General features: G+C 44.8%; 1 protein-coding gene across 10 annotated transcripts in view; it reads right to left on the reverse strand.

Annotated features, from left to right (window-relative positions):
• The window catches only part of C3H8orf34 (chromosome 3 C8orf34 homolog), a 545,250-nt gene that overhangs the window by 269,772 nt on the left and 254,866 nt on the right, over positions 1 to 20,612 (reverse strand). For all 10 annotated transcript variants that reach the window (XM_059723997.1, XM_059724000.1, XM_006260932.3 and 7 more), the window contains one exon: positions 14,816 to 14,889. In XM_059723997.1, coding sequence (XP_059579980.1) covers positions 14,816 to 14,889 — 74 coding nt within the window. The remainder of the gene's footprint in view (positions 1 to 14,815; positions 14,890 to 20,612) is intronic.

The following is a 20,612-nucleotide window of genomic DNA, read 5'->3' on the forward strand; positions in this document are numbered from 1 at the left end:
TACTCTTTGGCTGAGAGAACAAATATTGTTAAGCCTAAGAGTTCAAATACCAAGAGGCAAAATTAAAAATTGGCTTCAGCTAGCTACTATTCAGTAAATCACATTTTTCTTTATTTGCCACCTGAGTTTCAATAACTCTCTCCAAAATGAAAGAGATTATTTTAGATTGAAAATCCAACCAAACGGCATAAGAGAGAGAGCTATCTAATGACTGTACACAAATAAATTCAACTTACTCTGTTAACTTTAAGGCAGTGAATTCTCAGCCACAGTGCCACAGGGAGGAAGCATCTACACATGATTCACAAGATAAACCCAGAGATTTTAAACAGACATCTACAGTGTAAAAAACACTGACCAGTTGTGGTCTTGACATTTTTTGCCATGAAAGAACTGCTCTATTATTTGTCTGTAGTAAAAAATAAAAGTTAAAAGCTAGCATTTTCCAAGGAGTGTCACGAATCTAACAAGGTTGAGAACCATAGCTTTACATGTATAGGGAAGGAGTTGTCTTCTTCTCCTCTAGCCCTTTTCCTCTCTTCAGCTAGAAACAAACATTGCCAAATGAAACAGATCGTTTATGTGGGGATATGTTCCAGCACAGCTGATCCACTTTGTTGGGCAAAAGACACATGCCTGTTGTACTGCCCATTGATGTCCCATTGATCTTGCAGAACAAAGGGCGACATACTCCTTGCTTTCAGAGATGCACACAGTAATCTTTGGGATTCCTGGAGATTGAGTCTCTGCAGGTGGTGAACTTCAACTTTCCCTTGCTTCCAGAGGCCACCCTGAAGATTGCCAGTAATGTGTCTCTGGAAGCAGGGAAAGTCAGGCAGGTGCTTCTGAGGCTTGAGGTACCCAATCATGTGCCAGAATTGCCATAGTGCACAGGATCAGGCCTCTCAAATCCCAGGAGCACTTGCCAGGGGCAACGGGAGACTGCAGGCAGCTCTAGCTGCCCATGCTCTCCCACCATAAAGCAAATAGACATCCTCTGCACTACAGCAGCACAATTTATTAGTACCTTTTGGTGTTGCCACAGAGTTCTAGTTTTTGTACCCAACCTTCCACCTCTCTCTTGCCTACATGTAGAGTAACAATGAGCCTAGGGACAGACATTACACATAAACCAGTCTAAGTGATCAGAAACTGGTTTAAACCTGTAACAGAACACACATTCAGTGCACATAAACCAGTCTGAAAATGGCTGAAACCGGTTTGAGAGAAACCTGGCTGAATGTGTCATCTGACTTAAGTGATTTGGGCCAAACTGGTTTATGAAATGTCTATCCCAGACCACTTGCTGATTTAAGATCAATCAGACTCCCCCAGCATCCCGGCATGCTCTCTGGGCTGGGTGGGGCTCTCTGTTCCACAGCAGCGTAGGCCCCTTCCCTCTGGCTGCAGCTCCAGCAGAGACTACAGGCTGCTCACCTCTCCCCCACTAAATTATTCCCCACTAAGCAGGAATTGCCCCCTCCCCTCTGTTTTGGTGTCCATGTATTAGCTAGCAGACCACATGCTGGCTATGGTCCCTGCTGAATCAACAGGTAGCTGGTAATGTCCCTGTGTTATTTTCTTAATGGGGTGATAAACACTGAGTTTGGGGTGATAAACACTGAGTCTGGGGTGTTAAACAATGTTATCAATTCCCTGCTGGGCTAATCATAGCATCCTGCTAGCCTGGCCACACCCCAGGGAGGGCTGCTCTAACATCCCCTGGCTTCTAACCTGAGTCACTGCAGGTGCATGCCTGCATTTCTGGGATGTCTGTCTGGTTACAAAACTGATTTAGCCTAGCCAGGTTAGACTAACCTGCAAAGACTGAATCAGTTCAGGCTCAGGCTTTTTGAATGTCTGTCCCTATCCCGAAGGATTAAACCCATACAGAACTAAAACGACCATTTTAAGGAAAGGTAGTCCAGTGTCTCATCCTCCATAAAGGCACTTAAACTAATGGAAGAAGTCAGGTACTTCATCTATAAGTAAACTCTGTAAGATTATGATTTTTTGCATCTGTGTCACTATCTGTACAACAGTTTGTGCGCAGCAATAACATACATACATAGACACTAAGTCTTAAACATATAATTTACATATGTATATATCTTTGTGGGCACACACACACACACGAGTTCTGTAAACATGTATTGAGACTTTAGTGAAATACACACACATATGAGATAACATATACTGTCAGTCTATACCCATACATATTTTTATTTATCTAAATTCTCCCCTCAGGCATATGCTTTTAACTCTTTGTGAAGTTAATAAAATATCTGAGGATAAAATCTGTTCCACCCTTTGTAATCAGTTTATCAGATACCTTGGAAATGTTGATGAAATGTGCTATAGCATCTGTAACCCCATAAATATCAGCTATTTATTAGCCGAGGTATAATTTGGCAAAAGGCCAAAACAATACTGTGCTATTATATACAGAATAAATGAAAGCACCTAGTATCTGAAATTTAATTTAGTGACAAACCCAGTTAAAGCAATAGAAAATGGTATATAAAAGCTAGTCATTTGATAATTATGTTAAGTCAGCACAATGCCATGTAAACCAGCACAAACAACCCTAAATTTATTATGATAATAAAATTGTAGTTAGTGATTTATAATCTCTTCTGGCGCTAGGTAGTCCACAAGCTCACCTAAAAAGCTTCTGATCATCTGGCAGGACAGAAATGCCATTTGTCTATGAATACTGGTTTGGATGAAAAAGTATTCAGATTTGGACAATATTCACCTCAGAGTTTATACCGGAATAAATTCTGACAAAGGGCTCTGGTGCCTCCAGTCACATAACTTTGCAACCTCCTTATGCTGACTGGCTTGAAAAACCTGAGAAGTAGATTGTAATGGCTAGACAAGGGTACATGACCATGATGGTTGGGAAATGGGAACTTTCTCTGTGTCATGCTATTCAGGTCTTAAATAACTTCAGAAAGACTTGAAGTTGCCTATTTTCCTTAGAGAGCCCAAGAAAGTGGATGGCAGGAACAATATTAGGTCAAATATTAAAAATAAACCCTCAAGTTTGCAAGGGAATTGTGTTGATGGGGAGGGATAGTATTGTTACCTCTCTGTCCAGCTTCTCACTAGCCTTACACCTATTGGCCAGGTATAGATGACATGAATACAACTTGGCTTTGAATGATAGCAAAAGCGGAGTTTATAATATACCATCTTCATGTGCCAAATACAAACACAGAAATATTTCTAGGCAAACATAACTGCAATTAATCCAGACTAATGAACCATGGTGGGGGGGAGCTACTATTCTTTGCAACCTGAAAGGTTTAGTCAGAGTTAGGTATAAATTTGCCTGGGTTTGGTTATTTAATACTTTCTTTGAGATCAAGGTTCCAACCTACACCTGGTCTTTAATGTATTATAGTATATAAATGGACCATTTACATTTACAGTGAATTTTACACCTCAATATAAAAGACATTACTGAAGAAACATCCTTGGCAAGTTTCACTTAGGGAAATTGCTTTGGGCCTCATTCACTCTGAAGTAAGGTAAGACAATGTAACATAGCATCAGAAATACATCAACATGGTCTTTTCAGGAAACATTTGCCTGCTTTTACAGTTAGCCATGTATCAAAATGTTAACAGTATTTTTCCATGTCTTCATTATTTGTTCACATACAATCTATTTATTTTTGTATTCTTTACTTAAATTACTTAGGGAAATTATTCCTGGCATGAAAAATTACAAAGGAAAGAGGCCCAAATTAAATCACTGCCTTAACTGGTTCCCTGCATTTTATAACATTACAGAAGTGGAATGGAAAGAATCAGTTATAAATAACTTATATTAATGAGAGTGTCTTTCAGCTATTATAGTGCAAACTAGACTTTAGCACTTCATTTGCTTAGTGGTGCAAGTCACTGTGGTTTTTCTTGTTGGAAGAAACCCTAAGGCACTGATTTTTAAATTGTGTCTGTTGTAATAGATGCACACACTCACACGAAGCTCCATTTATTTCAATGACATTTTATACAAATGCAATAGTTTATACTTGTGGACCTGATGGCTGGATCAAAGCCTAAGAACTCTTAACCCCTAACAATACCCAGGAGTTAATTGGGGGTAATATGGATAAAAACAGTGCTCTGTGGATGCACAAAAGTAGCCCTGTTTAAGGACCTTGAAGGGTTTTACCCTTATTGATATACTTAAAGATGGAAGGCCTAGTTATTCACAGACACACACATACACATGCTTCACCAGAACAGCACAGGAGGCTCCACAAGAAGGCCCAGACTTTCAGGAAAAAGAACTCCCCCATCTTTAAAGACCACTTTTTATCAGAGATATAGACCAGACTAACATATTGTTTCCTGGCAGAGTATCTTTCACCTCAGACCACAGCACTCCATAAGAACTCATTGAGCATGAAAAGATGAAATTTAGATGAGGAGGAAGCCTGTCTTTGATTTCCAGTTTTCCTGCAGTCAAAGACAATAGGTTCCAAGAGCATCTTGTATTCCCTAGCACTGGGCTGAGAATAAAGCACAGAAGGCAAATAAACAATGATAAAGCAGGCTCAAAGTGTCTGATTTCAATTAAACAATAAAAGTGTAATCATTTTAGGGTCTTCCTAAAAAAACAATTTGGTTAGTAATTAGTTCATGACAAGTTGTAAATATAAAGTCTGTTTTGACTGAACTTTTCACTACACATGTATTTTTAATTAACTTCAAATTTTACTAGCAAGTTCAGAATATACCACAAGATCACTCATAGCTTTTTCATGTAAATTTTACTATTTTATAGCTTATCAAGCTTAAATAGAAACATTTGTTAGAGATGCTTCCAAATCAGTAACACAATGCCATTTTTAACAATTATCTGCAAGTCTGCCCTTCTGATAGATCCTGACCAAAAAACTGAAAAGTGTGAGTGTTATTAAAGCAGCTAATCTTCCTGTAAAACATTGTATGTGAAGGTTCTTCACACAACTTTCATGTTTCTATTTGAGTTCACCCACTGTTTAATCTTTCAGTTTCTGCAATCTGTTTAACACACAGGGTGAGCTAGTCAACTCAGTTCTTAAGGTAATCTAAAAATAATAATCCTCCTCAGAGCTTTGTTGCAATATTGGCAGCCATCTCTAATCCCTATCTTCAACATTAGGACCCGTTCTACTTGAAATGCCATGTAATTGAATTTACAAGCTTTCTGCTCCATGTGGCAGACAGCCAGGCATTTTATACCAAACCTACAATAAAAAACGCATTGAGCTTTCTCTTTGCATATTGCAGTTTAGGCTGAATTATGACTAGTTCTTCTATTTACAGGGGAAGAAAGTATGTGGGGACTAGGGAATTACACATGCTTCAGCATGTGAAATGTATGCAACAGACTAATTTCATTACAAGTTCAGCTATATTTTATTTTTGGGATAAAAAACTTGGATTTGGGATGCCACATATCAATAAAATCCTAAAATTCTGAGCATCATTGACCTTTTACATTTAAAAATATATTAAAATATTTGCAAAATATTTCCATTTAAAATGAATTTTTAAAAGATTTGAGATTTTTTAATTAAGACTACTCAGGTCAGGGACAATGTCCTTCCCATTTTAGGGCCTAATCCTGCAAAATTATGTATATTTCCTCATGATTGCTATATACTTCCATTGGCTTCAGTGAGACCTTATGGATCTCTGCATGACTGAGATGACTTGGACTTTTTTTTTTAATCCTGTTCTAGAAATGTCTTGGAAATATAGTGCTGGCAAAATATGAAGCACTACCTCTGGGACTCAGTTCAGAAAAGCACGCAAATATGTTCTTAAATCCCACTGACTTGAGTGATGCTTAAGTATGAGGTTTAAAATGAAGCTCTAACCAAAGTCCTTTCTGTACTAAGGATGCTTTTCTGAATCAAGGCCCAGGTTCTTAATTCATTCTAGCTGTCCAACTGGTCTGTCGCAGAACACTTAGGTGCCCTGCTCCTTAGAGTGGAAACCACTGGGGAAAGAGCCCTAGCAGTGAGTGGGGAACCCAGCTGCTGGTCACCAGGGCAACCAGAGGGAACTAGTGGCCCACACCTGCCAGAGGTCAGCTGACCAGAAGGGGTAGGGCCTGGCCCACATATAAACCCCAGGGCTGAGGCCAGGAGGACAGTTCCCTGCTAGCAGTCAAGGGGGAAGGAGCTCTGCTGGAGTAAGAAACACGGTGAGGCCTGACTGCATGAGCAGCTCCTGATACTGTGGTGGGATGGAGGATTCCCCGGTAGGGTTTGAATGACATTATAGTCAGGCAGTTTGAGTTTATATTACAGTTCAGGGGCTTGTGTTTGTTTACTGTTTAAGACCAGTGGCTTGGGTGAGGCTATTAGGGGAAGGAGGAGGCCTCATAGGGGGCCCACGGCAGTGTGGGGCCCCCGGTGCCAGAAAGGGTACAGCATTGGGGGTGCACTGCCCCAAGTGCCAGAGAGGGTGCAGCATTGGGGGTGCACTGGCCCCAAGCGCTTGGAAGGCGCAGAGCAAGACAGGGGCCACGGAGGGCCCAGGGAGGACAAGGGGGCCAAATTATAACAAGACCCAGACCGAACAACTTTAGTTCCATCTGTGGGGCTTGGGGCATGGTAAAGGGGTGGTTGGAGCCACGCATAGAACCATAAGGCTAGGGTGCTCCGAAACACTCATTGTAGAATGGGACCCACAAGGGGTCCAGGAGTCCACAGGGTCAGAGTACATCAATTTGTGTCCAAGATGACGTAAAGGCAGCCTCCCTAACATATATTTACCATCAAAGACGTGGCGGGTGATAATCGAGGGTGCCCATTGGACCAACTTGTCATGTTAGGGGGGCCTTGGGGAGATCACGGCCATCCTACAAGACCCCACTCCATGACATGTTCACTCAAATATGCTCAGTTATAGCTGCAGGATGGACAGCAAGGGCTTGATTTTTGATCTATGTGTTATTTCAACAAAAAGCAAGCTGCCCATATGAAAGTTTGATGTGTCGTTAAATTAAGCAAACATGGTGACTTGGAGGGTTCAAAACTTTGGCCACAGGTAAAACGCATTTGTCTACAAACTGTAAGTATATTATATTCTGTGAATGATGATAAAGAGTAGGGTATACTGCAGCCATATGCATTTTAGAATATGTGTTGGAATAAAGCATATTTTGAAAAGACTGTATACTTTGAAAGTCATTTATAGTCAACAGTCACAAATTTGAGTTTCTTAGCTCTGTAGAATTCTCTACGAGTGAGAGTAATTGAGGCTAGAGACAAACATTACACAGAAACCAGTTTAAGTGATCTGGAACTAGTTTAAGCCTGTAATGGAACAGATGTTCAGTGTACATAAACCAGTTTGAAAATAGCAGAAAGTAGTTTGAGATAAACCTGGTTGCATGTAGTATCAGACCTAAGTGATTTGGCTCAAACTGGTTTGTGCAATATCTGTCCAGACCTCTTCCTGGTTTAAGTTAAATCAGAGACCTCCAGCATCTCAGATGCTTTGCAACTCTGGGTGGGGCTCTGAGTTCTGCTCCAGCCCAGCATGGCTGGCCCCTCCCCTCTGCCCCCTAGCTCCAGCACCAGCAGAAACTGCAATCAAAGCAGGGTCTGCCTGGTTTCCTCCTGCTCCCCACTTCCCCCTCACCACTCCCTGCTCAAGGAGGGATTTTCCCTTCTCCTCTGCCTTATACTGACACCTCTCAGCATTAGCTACTGTAACACATGCTGACTATTAGGGATGTGCGGGGCTTCGGATCCAGAGAAGCTTCAGACGTTTTGAGGTCTGAAGCAGCACACCTGGGACAAAGCTCTGGCCCCGTTAGGCTTCCTGAAGCGGTTTTGGAGCTTCCAAAGAGCATCAGAGCCACCTTGGAGAGCTGAGCATAGGGTATAATGGGGAAACAATAAAATATCTATAACTTATTGTTTTTTGTCCAGTTTGGATAACATTTTCAGAAGTGGCAGACTGTGAAGAGAGGATGAATTCTGCCAAGCTTCAAAAAAGATCGGTGCACGAGTTTGGGGGGAATGGCACAACAAATTTTTGAAAGCAAAATTCATGTCATGTCTAGGCGTAACAACATAGCGGGGTAAAAGCTGCAGGAATGGTAGCTCTTACTGAGGCCACAACACCTGCCAAGCTTCATGGAGATGGGTGCAGGGGTTTGGGGAGAACTGCACCTCAAGCTGCAGACAAGCAAAACTTGTGCCATGGGTGCATGTGGGACTGACTGTCTCTGGCTTGGGGTGGGGAGGGGGGGCACTACTGCGGGCCTGGCTGCTAAGCTACTGTGTTACCAGTTACCAATCAATCAATCAATCAATCAATCAATCATGATTCACTCAGGGACCAGGGACTCAGGACCAGCTCAATACACAGGACCTAGCTACTATATAACGACTTAAGGAGCATCAATTAGCACCTGCAAAACCAGGCTAAGGAGAAGAAAGAATCAATACAGACAGTCAACTGCCCCAAGACAGAGACAGTCTTGGCATGAGTTTTGTCCGTCAGCAGCTAGGTGTGCAGAGCCCCAGGAAACCCCCCCACTGATCTCCTCAACAGCTGGCAGGCATCATGGCCTCAGCAGGGGCCACCATCCCTGCAGCTGTCACCCTGCTGTGCCTTAACACACACACAGTGTCACCCATGTCCACAGCTTGAGGTGGTGTTCCCCACAAACCCCTGCACCCATCTTCTTGAAACTTGGCAGGCTTTGTGGCCGCAGTAAGAGCTACCACCTCTCCAGTTTTGACCCCCCTCTGTTGTAACACACAGCTGTGACATGAGTTTGGCTTTCAAGAATTTGGGGTACAGTTCCCCCCAAATTCCTGCACTGATCTTCTTGAATCTTGGCAGGCTTCTTCCTCACAGCAGATGCTACCGCCCTGCAAGTTTCATCAAAATTGGATAAAAAACAACGAAGTGATAGATATTTAATTGATTCCCCATTATACCCTATGGCCTGATCTCCGAGGAGGCTCTGAAGCTTCGGAGCTGCTTTGGCCGGATCGAGGAAGAAACCTAGTCTGAAGCTCTGGATTGGATCGCGGCCACCCAAAGCAGCCAGATCGGAAGCCGGATCAAATCACTGCTGACTCGCACAGGCCTACTGACTATGGTCTGTGCTGTGGGAAATAAGACAAAGGTAGACAGGACAGTGTCAGCTTAGGGCTTTTGGAAGCTAATCAATAGGTAGCTGGGTAATGTCCCTCTGTTCCTTCCTTGGAAAAAGTTGTTTAAGAAGAGCTTGAACTAATGATGATCTATTGAGGAGTTTTGAAGGGATGGGAGCCCAAGAAGGGTGGCTGTGCCTTAAGGAAACGATCCTTCGGGCACAATGCAAGACGATCCCCAAGCGAGGCAAAAGAGGGAAAGGGGCCAGGAGGCTTCCATGGCTGACCAGAGAAATCCAGGGCAGCCTAAGGGCCAAAAGGGGAGCACATAAAAAGTGGAAACAAGGTGAGATCACTAAAGATGAATATACCTCTTCTGCTCGTGCTTGTAGGGAGGCAGTTAGGCGGGCCAAAGCTACCATGGAGCTGAGGATGGCAACCCAAGTAAAAGACAACAAGAAATTGTTTTTTAGATATATTGGGAGTAAAAGGAAGGCCCAGGGAGGAATAGGACCCCTGCTAAATGGGCAGAAACAATTGGTGACAGACAGGGGGGACAAGGCTGAACTCCTCAACGAGTTCTTTGCCTCAGTGTTCCTAAGTGAGGGGCACGACAAGTCTCTCACTGGGGTTGTAGAGAGGCAGCAGCAAAGCGCCAGACTTCCATACGTAGATCCTGAGGTGGTGCAGAGTCACTTGGAAGAACTGGATGCCTTTAAGTCGGCAGGCCCGGATGAGCTCCATCCGAGGGTGCAGAAGGCACTGGCCGACATCATTGCAGAGACACTGGCAGGAATATTCGAACACTCGTGGCGCACGGGCCAAGTCCCGGAGGACTGGAAAAGGGCTAACGTGGTCCCCATTTTCAAAAAGGGGAGGAAGGAGGACCCGGGCAACTATAGGCCAGTCAGCCTCACCTCCATCCTTGGTAAAGTCTTTGAAAAAATTATCAAGGCTCACATTTGTGAGAGCCCGGCAGGGCAAATTATGCTGAGGGGAAACCAGCATGGGTTTGTGGCGGGCAGATCGTGCCTGACCAATCTAGTCTCTTTCTATGACCAGGTTACGAAACGCCTGGACACAGGAGGAGGGGTGGATGTCGTATACTTAGACTTCAGGAAGGCCTTCGATACGGTATCCCACCCCATACTGGTGAACAAGTTAAGAGGTTGTGATGTGGATGACTGCACAGTCCGGTGGGTGGCGAATTGGCTGGAGGGTCGCACCCAGAGAGTCGTGGTGGATGGGTCGGTCTCGACCTGAAAGGGTGTGGGCAGTGGGGTCCCGCAGGGCTCGGTCCTTGGACCGATACTCTTTAATGTCTTCATCAGTGACTTGGACGAGGGAGTGAAATGTACTCTGTCCAAGTTTGCAGATGACACAAAGCTATGGGGAGAAGTGGACACGCTGGAGGGCAGGGAACAGCTGCAGGCAGACCTGGATAGGTTGGACAAGTGGGCAGAAAACAAGAGGATGCAGTTCAACAAGGAGAAATGCAAAGTGCTGCACCTAGGGAGAAAAAATGTCCAGCACACCTACAGCCTAGGGAATGACCTGCTGGGTGGCACAGAGGTGGAAAGGGATCTTGGAGTCCTAGTGGACTCCAAGAGGAACATGAGCCGGCAGTGTGACGAAGCCATCAGAAAAGCCAATGGCACTTTATCGTGCATCAGCAGATGCATGACAAATAGGTCCAAGGAGGTGATACTTCCCCTCTATCGGGCGCTGGTCAGACCGCAGTTGGAGTACTGCGTGCAATTCTGGGCGCCACACTTCAAGAAGGATGCGGATAACCTGGAGAGGGTCCAGAGAAGGGCAACTCGTATGGTCAAGTGCCTGCAGACCAAGCCCTACGAGGAGAGACTAGAGAAACTGGACCTTGTCAGCCTCCACAAGAGAAGGTTGAGAGGCGACCTTGTGGCTGCCTTTAAGTTCATCACGGGGGCTCAGAAGGGAATTGGTGAGTATTTATTCACCAAGGCGCCCCCGGGGGTTACAAGAAACAATGGCCACAAGCTAGCAGAGAGCAGATTTAGATTGGACATTAGGAAGAACTTCTTCACAGTTCGAGTGGCCAAGGTCTGGAATGGGCTCCCAAGGGAGGTGGTGCTCTCCCCTAGCCTGGGGTCTTCAAGAGGAGGTTAGATGAGTATCTAGCTGGGGTCATCTAGACCCAGCACTCTTTCCTGCTTATGCAGGGGGTCGGACTTGATGATCTATTGAGGTCCCTTCCGACCCTAACATCTATGAATCTATAATGAGAGAGGCTGTTTTGTTTTGTTTGATGGGCTGACAAATGCTAACAACTCCCTGTGTAACTGAATGCTCTGTTATCAACAGTGTAGGGATGGGGGCCTCCTCCCTAATCAAAGCGTCCTCCCAGGGCCTGGCCATGTCCCTCTCAGCTCAGCATTGTAGAAGGGAAGGGAGGGCTGCTCTAGCACCCCCAGCTTCTAGCCTGAGCCACTGAAGGCACGTGCCTGCGTTTCTTCAATCCAGAGGGGATGTCTGTTCACTGGTTCAGCCTACCCAGGTTAGACTAGCCTGCAAAGATTGAATAAATTCATGCTCAGGGTTTTTGAATGTCTGTCCCTAGCCCAAGAGACATGGACTCTCAAGCCCACAGACCATACGCCAGCTAATGGAATGGTGGGGAGCCAGTAGACAGATAATACAGAACTCCTATGCTTCTCAAATGTACTAGTAGCTGAAGTACTAGTAACCTCCAGAGTTCTTAAACTCTGCTTGGAATTTGGAAGAGAAAGTACTTTTAATCTACAATGGCACATTTAATAAGGGGATATCTTCACCTTGTGGAGCATCGAAACTCATTGTGGCTCTTGAAGTAGACCGATGGTGAGAACTGCTTAACGCATTTGAGAGAGAGTATTCAAACTTCAGGAGGCCTTTTTTTTTTGCATAAATATGGCCTTTATTTTTTTGTCCATTTTTACTGTCAAATCAGTACCACAAAATTGATTTATAGAGGTTTGTTTCTTTAAATATTTTTTCCTTCTATTACTTTGAGCTTTACAACTTTTTCAGTAGGGAAGAACCACTTTTAAAAGCTGATTGTTGTATGTATCTTTAGTATTTTTAAGATATACCATATTTACTCAATTCCAAGATGACTTTTTTTTTCCTCCATTCATCATAGGGAAAACAAAGCTCTTAAATCACCATCAGAAAACTGGTCCCATATTTCCTAGTCTATATGAAAATATAAATGTACTTTCCAAAACTGATGAAGTAATTGTACAGATTTTCCCCCTTGTCTACATTAGGATGTGGCCTCATTAATGTAGTACTTGAGCACCTTGCTATCTTCCTGTTTATGCCCCAAACATCTTTATGAGGTACAGGAATGTTGTTACTATATTTTACAGGTGGGGAACTGAAGCACAGAAGCTTACCTGAGAACACACAATGGAGCCAAGAATTGAACCTCACTCACCAGATTCCTTGGCTGCCTTCTTTTGAGTGTGCTACATTTTAGTGTATAACTATTAACATCTGAATCGGATTTGGAAAAATAACAGAAAGAAAAGAAATGTCTGAATTCCTAGATACCGCTGCACAACATCTTACAATAGATTAGGCCATTAAACAAAGATACAAAGTGGCTGACAGCAGAACACTAAATAATATTCATACATGGGTATATATGTGTATACACAGTACTTATCTATCTAAAATGTGCAATACATAAGGATATAAAAATGCTGCAGCAATCTTTGCTCGATATCCAGACTGATCTTTTTTCCTTCTGCCTCCTTCCTCCTCCATTTAATTCAATTTAAAACAGCAAGACACAGAAATATTTGCTCTTTCCCCATGTTATTTTTTTTTGTTGAGTTGGACAAATTAAAAATGATAGTAATGGGTTCAATTCAATAAGAAAAAAATTCCTGTGTTCAGAAAATGAAAGTCAATTTATTAAAACTTTTGCCATTTGTTCATTGTGAAGCAGAACATGACTGGGAAAAATAACAAGTCTCCAGCCAATCCACAACAGCACTGCTCTTCTTCTGACTCACATTCCTAACAACTGTACACAGAAGCTTAATCATGTTATCCTAGACCTTCTAAGAATCTTAGGCATGGATCCGAGCTTCTTGTTTGTGAATTGCTTTGATGTCATCAGTTGGAAGGTAGTATAAGTGTTATTAAATATTATTAGCATTTATTAGGTGGTTGCCTGATTACCTAGAAATATGTTAATACGTGTTCATAATGTGGTTCTTTTTTCCTTAGTCGAAAGAACAGCTGGCGCACTTGCTTTCCACTTACATAAATAGATAATAATTTCCTTTTATCAACTGAATTAAAGAGAATATATATGGAAACTAAGTTTCTCAGACAACTAAACTCAGCAAAAATTACTACTTCTGAATTTAATTGTATGACACTTCCTAAACATAAGCAATAGCACAGAGATCTTTGGGTTTTAACAGTTTTTATTTTGAGAAAAAAAATCTGTCTTTACACACAGCACTAGTGCCAGATTTTTGGTAATATTGGCCCTTAACAAATAATTTTAATCATGGCTATATTTTCTACAAACTTTATATGACTGCTCTATACCTCAAAGGAAGAAACTTTGATGAAAATACTATTGTATCTAATATTATATATTTTTATCAGATCCCCTTTAATCAGATCACTTAAATAGGTACATCGTTCACTTTTCTATTAGTTTCAAGGTATCTGTTTAATTTGTAGAGCTGCCGTAGAGATTTTAACTGTAAGCTTCATAACTAATGTTAGAATTTAGACTGATTTTGCAGAAACTGATTGCAACAAAATAAAGCTTATTAAGATAGGGGAATAGTTATTTGATATTCTTTAATATAAACATTAATGAGCTGCTTAGAATGCTTTGAGTCCTGGTGTTGAGATTTGGCTGCTCTCAATGGAAGTTTTGCAAGCAGATCATAGATTCTAGGGTCGGAAGGGACCTCAATAGATCATTGAGTCCAACCCTCTGCATAGGCAGGAAAGAGTGCTGGGTCTAGATGACCCCAGCTAGATGCCTATCTAACCTCCTCTTGAAGACCCCCAGGGTAGGGGAGAGCACCACCTCCCTTGGGAGCCCGTTCCAGACCTTGGCCACTCGAACTGTGAAGTTCTTCCTAATGTCTAGTCTAAATCTGCTCTCTGCTAGCTTGTGGCCATTATTTCTTGTAACTCCCAGGGGCGCCTTGGTGAATAAAACTTCACCAATTCCCTTCTGTGCCCCCGTGATGAACTTATAGGCAGCCACAAGGTCGCCTCTCAGCTTTCTCTTGTGGAGGCTGAAGAGGTCCAGGTGCCCCAGTCTCTCCTCATAGGGCTTGGCCTGCAAGCCCCTAACCATAAGAGTGGCCCTTCTCTGGACCCTCTCCAGGTTATCCACATCTCTCTTGAAGTGTGGCGCCCAAAACTGCACGCAGTATTCCAACTGCAGTCTGACCAGTGCCCGATAGAGGGGAAATATCATCTCCTTGGATCTATTCATCAGTGGTACATAAAAGTGTGTACATAAAAGTTGATTTCAAGAGGATGCCTCTTACAGGGCTGAAGGAAACAACACTGGCACTGAATTAGTTTTCCAGGTATCATTTGTCAAATATACATCTCTACTACATGCAAACTCTCTTAATCCACTGGGTTGTTTTGAAAGGTCATCCATAAAGCAAGGATACTTACAGGTCCCATTACTTGAGATGCACTTTCAAAGTCATTAGTATCTTCCATCTGTGTTTTCACTCCAGGCACTGAAGCTGTTCAAAAGAGGTAGAAGAAAGTCACATTCATTTTATTAAGTAACCATAGTTAATCTCCTAGAAAATGTATGGCTTATAAATTAACTGCTGGCATACGGTAAAGAGCTGGTTTTAAATTACTTCATACTGATATTAATTGTGTGTGGGCTCAGGCCCCCAGCACAAGTTACATTTCAGGTGCAATTAATTTGTTGAGGCAAATCAGCCACAGAGGCATTCTGCAAAAAATGTAGAATATTTTTATGGATCATTTGTATGGTATCATATATGGAATGTGTGTCGTGCCTATGCTGATGCTGGCAATCAGTGGATTAATAGCACCAGCATTGGGATGGGGTGGGGTTTGGCATTGGGACTGGGAAAGCCTGAGTCCCAATGCCAGAAATGGACTGCCTAGAGAGTGGGTTGCAAGTTTTCTTGGTGGGAGGAAAGGTGAGGGGCTCCCTGTGCTGGGAACTTGGTAACCCCCATGCCTGGCAACCCCCTGTGGGGGTTGTGGAAAAATAAACTTTGAAACACTGAATCACAGGAAGATCTGTGGCTGGCAGGCTGACTGCCTTGTCCTATAGCTCTGAGGCAGCTGGGGAGCAGGGCACTTTAAAATGATGTGCCCTTTATAGTAGGGTTGTGCGAGGTTTTGGACACAGCTTCAGATCCAGAGAAGCTTTGGACGCTTCAGGGTCTGAAGCAGCACACCTGGGTCAAAGCTCTGGCCTTGTTAGGCTTCCCAAAGCGATTTGGAGCTTCTGAAGAGCATCAGAGCCGCCTTGGAGACCTGGCCATAGGGTATAATGGAGAAACAATAAAATATCTATAACATTTGTTGTTTTTTCTCCTATTTGGATGACATTTTCAGAAGTGGTAGAGTGTGCAGAGAGGATGAATTCTGCCAAGCTTCAAGAAGATTGGTGCAGGTGTTTGGGGGGGAACAGCACCCCAAATTCTTGAAAGCAAAATTCATGTCTAGGCATTACAACATAGCGGGGTAAAAGCGCTGCAGGGGTGGTATCTCTTACTGAGGCCACAATGCCTGCCAAGTTTCTCAGAGATAGGTGCAGGGGTTTGGGGAGAACTGCACCTCAAACTGTGGACAAGCAAAACTTGTGCCATGGGTGCATGTGGGACTGACTGTCTCTGGCTTGGGGCGGGGAGGGGAGGCACTACTGCAGGCCTGGCTGCTAACGTACTGTGTTACCAGTTACCAATCAATCAATCAAGATTCACTCAGGGACCAGGGACTCAGGACCAGCTCAATACACAGGACCTAGCTACTAGGTAACGACTTAAGGAGCATCAATAAGCACCTGCAAAACCAGGCTAAGGAGAGGAAAGAATCAATACAAACAGTCAACTGCCTCAAGACAGAGACAGTCTTGGCATGAGTTTTGTCTGTCAGCAGCTAGGTGTGCAGAGCCCCAGAAACCCCCCCACCGATCTCCTCGACAACTGGCAGGCGTCATGGCCTCAGCAGGGGCCACCATCCCTGCAGCTGTCACCCTGCTGTACCTTAACACACACAGTGTCACCCATGTCCACAGCTTGAGGTGGTGTTCCCCACAAACCCCTGCACCCATTTTCTTGAAACTTGGCAGGCTTTGTGGCCACAGTAAGAACTACCACCTCTCCAGTTTTGACCGCCCCTGTGTTGTAACACACAGCCATGACATGAGTTTGGCTTTCAAGAATTTGGGGTACAGTTCCCCCCAAATTCCTGCACCAATCTTCTTGAATCTTGACAGGCTTCTTGCTCTCAGCAGACGCTACCACCCTGCAAGTTTCATCCAAATTGGACAAAAAACAACGAAGTGATAGATATTTCATTGCTTCCCCATTATACCCTATGGCTGGATCTCCAAGGTGGCTCAGAAGCTTCGGAGGTGCTTCAGCCAGATTGAGGCAGAAACCCAATCCGGAGCTCCAGATCAGATTGCGGCCATCAGAAGCAGCTGGATCTGAAGCCAGATCGAATCACTGTCAACTCACACAGGCCTACTTTTCAGATAAGGCACTTTAGACATCCTGAACACAGGAACATCTGTACTGGGGAAAGGCTCCCTGATCTGGAGGTCCCCTTTGTGCCAGGACCTCGGAATCTGGGAGAGGATCTCTGATCCCAGGGTTCCCTTGTGCCAGAATTTCAGAAAACTGGCTGGGCTATAACCTGTAGCTTTTAAAGGTTCCAGTGCACCAGGACCCCAGGAATGGGGAGAGGCTTTCCAAACCTGGGACCCTGGAGTGGAGCCAATGGGTTTGCAGACGGCAGGCAGGATGAGTCAATCTTCATCTGGCACTTGAAAATTCATGCCCCTGGCTGTCTGCTGGCAGTGGTTCAATTCAGATTTGGTCCCAGATCCCAGCAACTGAACCACCTACCATGCATATGTGGCACAACTGTTGGGATCAGAGACTAGATCCCAACATTCCATTAAGTTAACATTTGCCAGCCCTCCTACTGTACATGAAGGATGACTTTATAAAATGTGGAACAGTATTTCTAACTTGAGTACAGGGACTCCTCACTTAATGACCTACCTATTTAACGACCGCGCGGACTTACGACCAGCTCTCCGAGCAGTCGGTACTCGGAGCAGGAGGTCGTTAAGTGAGGAGTACCTGTATTGTGGAAACGGTGCGCCGCAGGTTCAGCACCGCGGGGCGGACAGCTCCCGCGCTCGCAGCCCGGCTCCTCGCTTATCGACCAATTCGCTTAACGACCGAGTCGTAAGAACGGAACTCGGTCGTTAAGTGAGGAGTACCTGTAGTGTGACAACAAAGAACTAAGTACAGCTGCCAAGATGTCTGTAGATTATTTTTTCACTACTAAAACAAAATACCACTTGTCTTTTAGGTTTCACAGTAGCACAACTGAAAAACTTTAACTTAATTGAATCAATTTAGGCTCCCATTAGAATACAATTAAAGTGAAACATCCATGAAAAATACTAGCAATCTTAGATGGCAATGTTCAAAAAAACCTCACAGCGTAAGAATCGTCTTCCAATAACATTAAAAGACAACTGTAATTGAAATTAAAATATGGGCCTCTGTGTTGAGCAATTATACAATGATTTAAATCTCAAATATCCTCTCCATTAATTCCTATCTAGAATTTAGTCAATAGAAAGAATACTGAACATGTGTGGTACAGTAGTTACACTAGTGAACGACATTTTCCTATTAACAGTATTTTCCACTACATTAGAACAGAAAATTTCTACTTGATCAACAGCTTAAAGAAAAAGAGTTTGAAGAACTTTTTACAGTCCTTTAAGCACTTTGAAGTGGAAAATATTTGGTAATTAATTACAAAAAACAAACAAAGAAGCCAGTAAGTCATATGAAAGGTATACTGAATTTTGTTTTCTGTAATTGATAGCATTCATTAATGACACAATATAACCTGTACCCCTAATAACAACTAAACTTATGTACACATTATATATAGCAGCATATGGATTAAGTACAGACAGTCAAAAAGCCCAAGGCTAAATCAATTAAATCTTCACAGGTTAGTCTAAGCTCTGTATCTTGAACCAACAATCAAGTGAACAGACATCCATTTTCGATTCTGGAAATGCAGTCACAATCCTGCAGTGGCCCAGGCTAGAAGCCAGGAGGTGCTAAAGCACATTTCCCTGTTCGCTGAAGCAGACAGCTTGGGCCAAGGCTAGCTTCCCCGCCCTGTGAGAGGGAGTTTGTGGGGGAGGTGCAAAGCATCCTGGGATGCTGTGGAACTGTGAATTAATTTGAATCTGGAGGGATCTGTGACAGAAGTTCAGTAACCCAATTTAACCTAAGTCAGTTCAATCTGATACTACATCTATCCAGGTTTATCTTAAACTGGTTTTGGCCATTTTGCAAGCAGTTTATGTGCACTGAACTTCTGGGCTAGGGAAAGAAGTTACACAAACTGGTTTAAGTGATCAGAAACTGGTTTAAACCTGTAACCGTACAGAAGTTCAGTGCACATAGATCAGTTTCAAAATGGCTGAAACTGGTTTATGATAAAACTGGTTGAATGTAGTATCAGACTGTCACGGCGGGGTCCTCGCAGAGGGCCGTGATCTCCTTGAGGCCCTCTCACCGCGCTACTTCAGCCCGAGGGCACCCTCCATTCTCGCCCGCCACGTCTTGCTGGAATATGTAATAGGGAGGCTGCCTTGTGTTTCCTCGGGCACGTAAGCTCCTGGACCCCTCGTGGGTCATCCCATACGATGGGTGCTACTCAAGCACCCCAGCCTTATGGGCTATGCGTGGTTCCTACCAGCCCCTAATACCACGCCCCAAGCCTCGCAGATGTAATAGACGTTGTTAGGTCTGTACACCCGCTTCCCGGGCCTCCTCTATAGTGTAGCCCACTCTGGGCTCTCTCTCGTGCCCAGCCTCTCACTGGGACTCTCGTCCACTCTGGGACTTCCCTGCTGGTGCGGTCCCGCTCAGGGACTCTCTAGCGGGCCTCGGCCCTTCCGGCCAACCGCACGGATACCCTCTCTGACCCCGGCTCACCGCGCTGCTACTCCCTGTCTTCGCGGGGGCAACCGCAGCGCCCTGCCTCGGCCTGAGGGGTGTTGCCGCACTAGCCTGCGGCCGGGCTCGCTATGCCCATCTCGGGCTCCTCAATATGGCCCCTCTCGGGCTCCTCAATATCGCCCCGCTCTAGGGCTCCTCAGTATGGCGCTCCCCCTCTTTGGGGCTCGCCGTGCCCACCCGGGGCTTCTCAATAATACAAAGTGGTGCTCCCCCTCTTTGGGGCTCGCCGTGCCCACCTTGGGCTTCTCAATGAAATCACCCCTCGCTCTGGGGCTGGGGTCTATGTCCCCCGCATGCGATCCGGGGTCTACGTCCCCCACCTGCAACCTACTGGTTGCACCCACAACTTACTGGCCGTGCTCCTCGCCGCCAGTCGCTCCAGCACTGGCGTGCGAGCTGCGCCTTCACTGGCGCTGTGAAAATAATGCGCCCTCACTGGCGCTAGGGCTCCCCACACCAGCGTGGGGCCCTCTATGAGGCACCTATGATTGAGGCCTCCTCCAACCCCTACAGCCTCACCCAAGCCTCCGGGTGTAATAACAAAGTCAAACAAACTCAAGCCTCCTGGCTGTAACACAAACCTAAAGCCCCCTGGCTAAACCTTAGTGCCCAGCCTCTCAGGGCTATTATGAGCTGTACTTGCAAGTCATGCTCCTTTCCACATCCTCACTCTCAGAGCTCCTGCCTCCCAGGCTGCTGGCAGAAAACTGCTAGCCTGGCTTCAGCCCTGGGCTTTACAAAGGCCAGGCCCTGCCCCCTTCTGGCCAGCTGCTTCTGATTAGTTGCCCTGGCAACTTGCAGCTGTGCTCATTAGGCACTGCCAGGGCTCTCTCCCTGGCAGTTTCTCCTCTCCAGGACCAGAGCACTGAGGTGCCCTGAGACACAGACTTAGCTGATTTAGGTCAAACCAGTTTATGAAACTTCTGTCCCAGACCCCTTCCTTTTTCAAATTAAATCAGAGTCCCCCCCAGCTTCTCAGCATGCTTTTCAGTCCTGGGCTGGGCTGTGCTGTCTGCTCCAGGGAGCAAAGTTGGCCTTACCCCTCTGCTTCCTAGCTGGAGCAGAGGGAGCTGGCTTGCTAGCTCACTGAACTCCCTGACTGGCTCGGTGGCCCCTCTAGGCAAACCCCAGCTGGGTGCTGAGGCAAGGAAGGGGAGGGTTAAACTCACCTTTCCCCAAGTACAGAGCTG

Source organism: Alligator mississippiensis, chromosome 3 (genome assembly GCF_030867095.1).
Source record: "Alligator mississippiensis isolate rAllMis1 chromosome 3, rAllMis1, whole genome shotgun sequence".
Lineage (NCBI taxonomy): Eukaryota > Metazoa > Chordata > Crocodylia > Alligatoridae > Alligator > Alligator mississippiensis.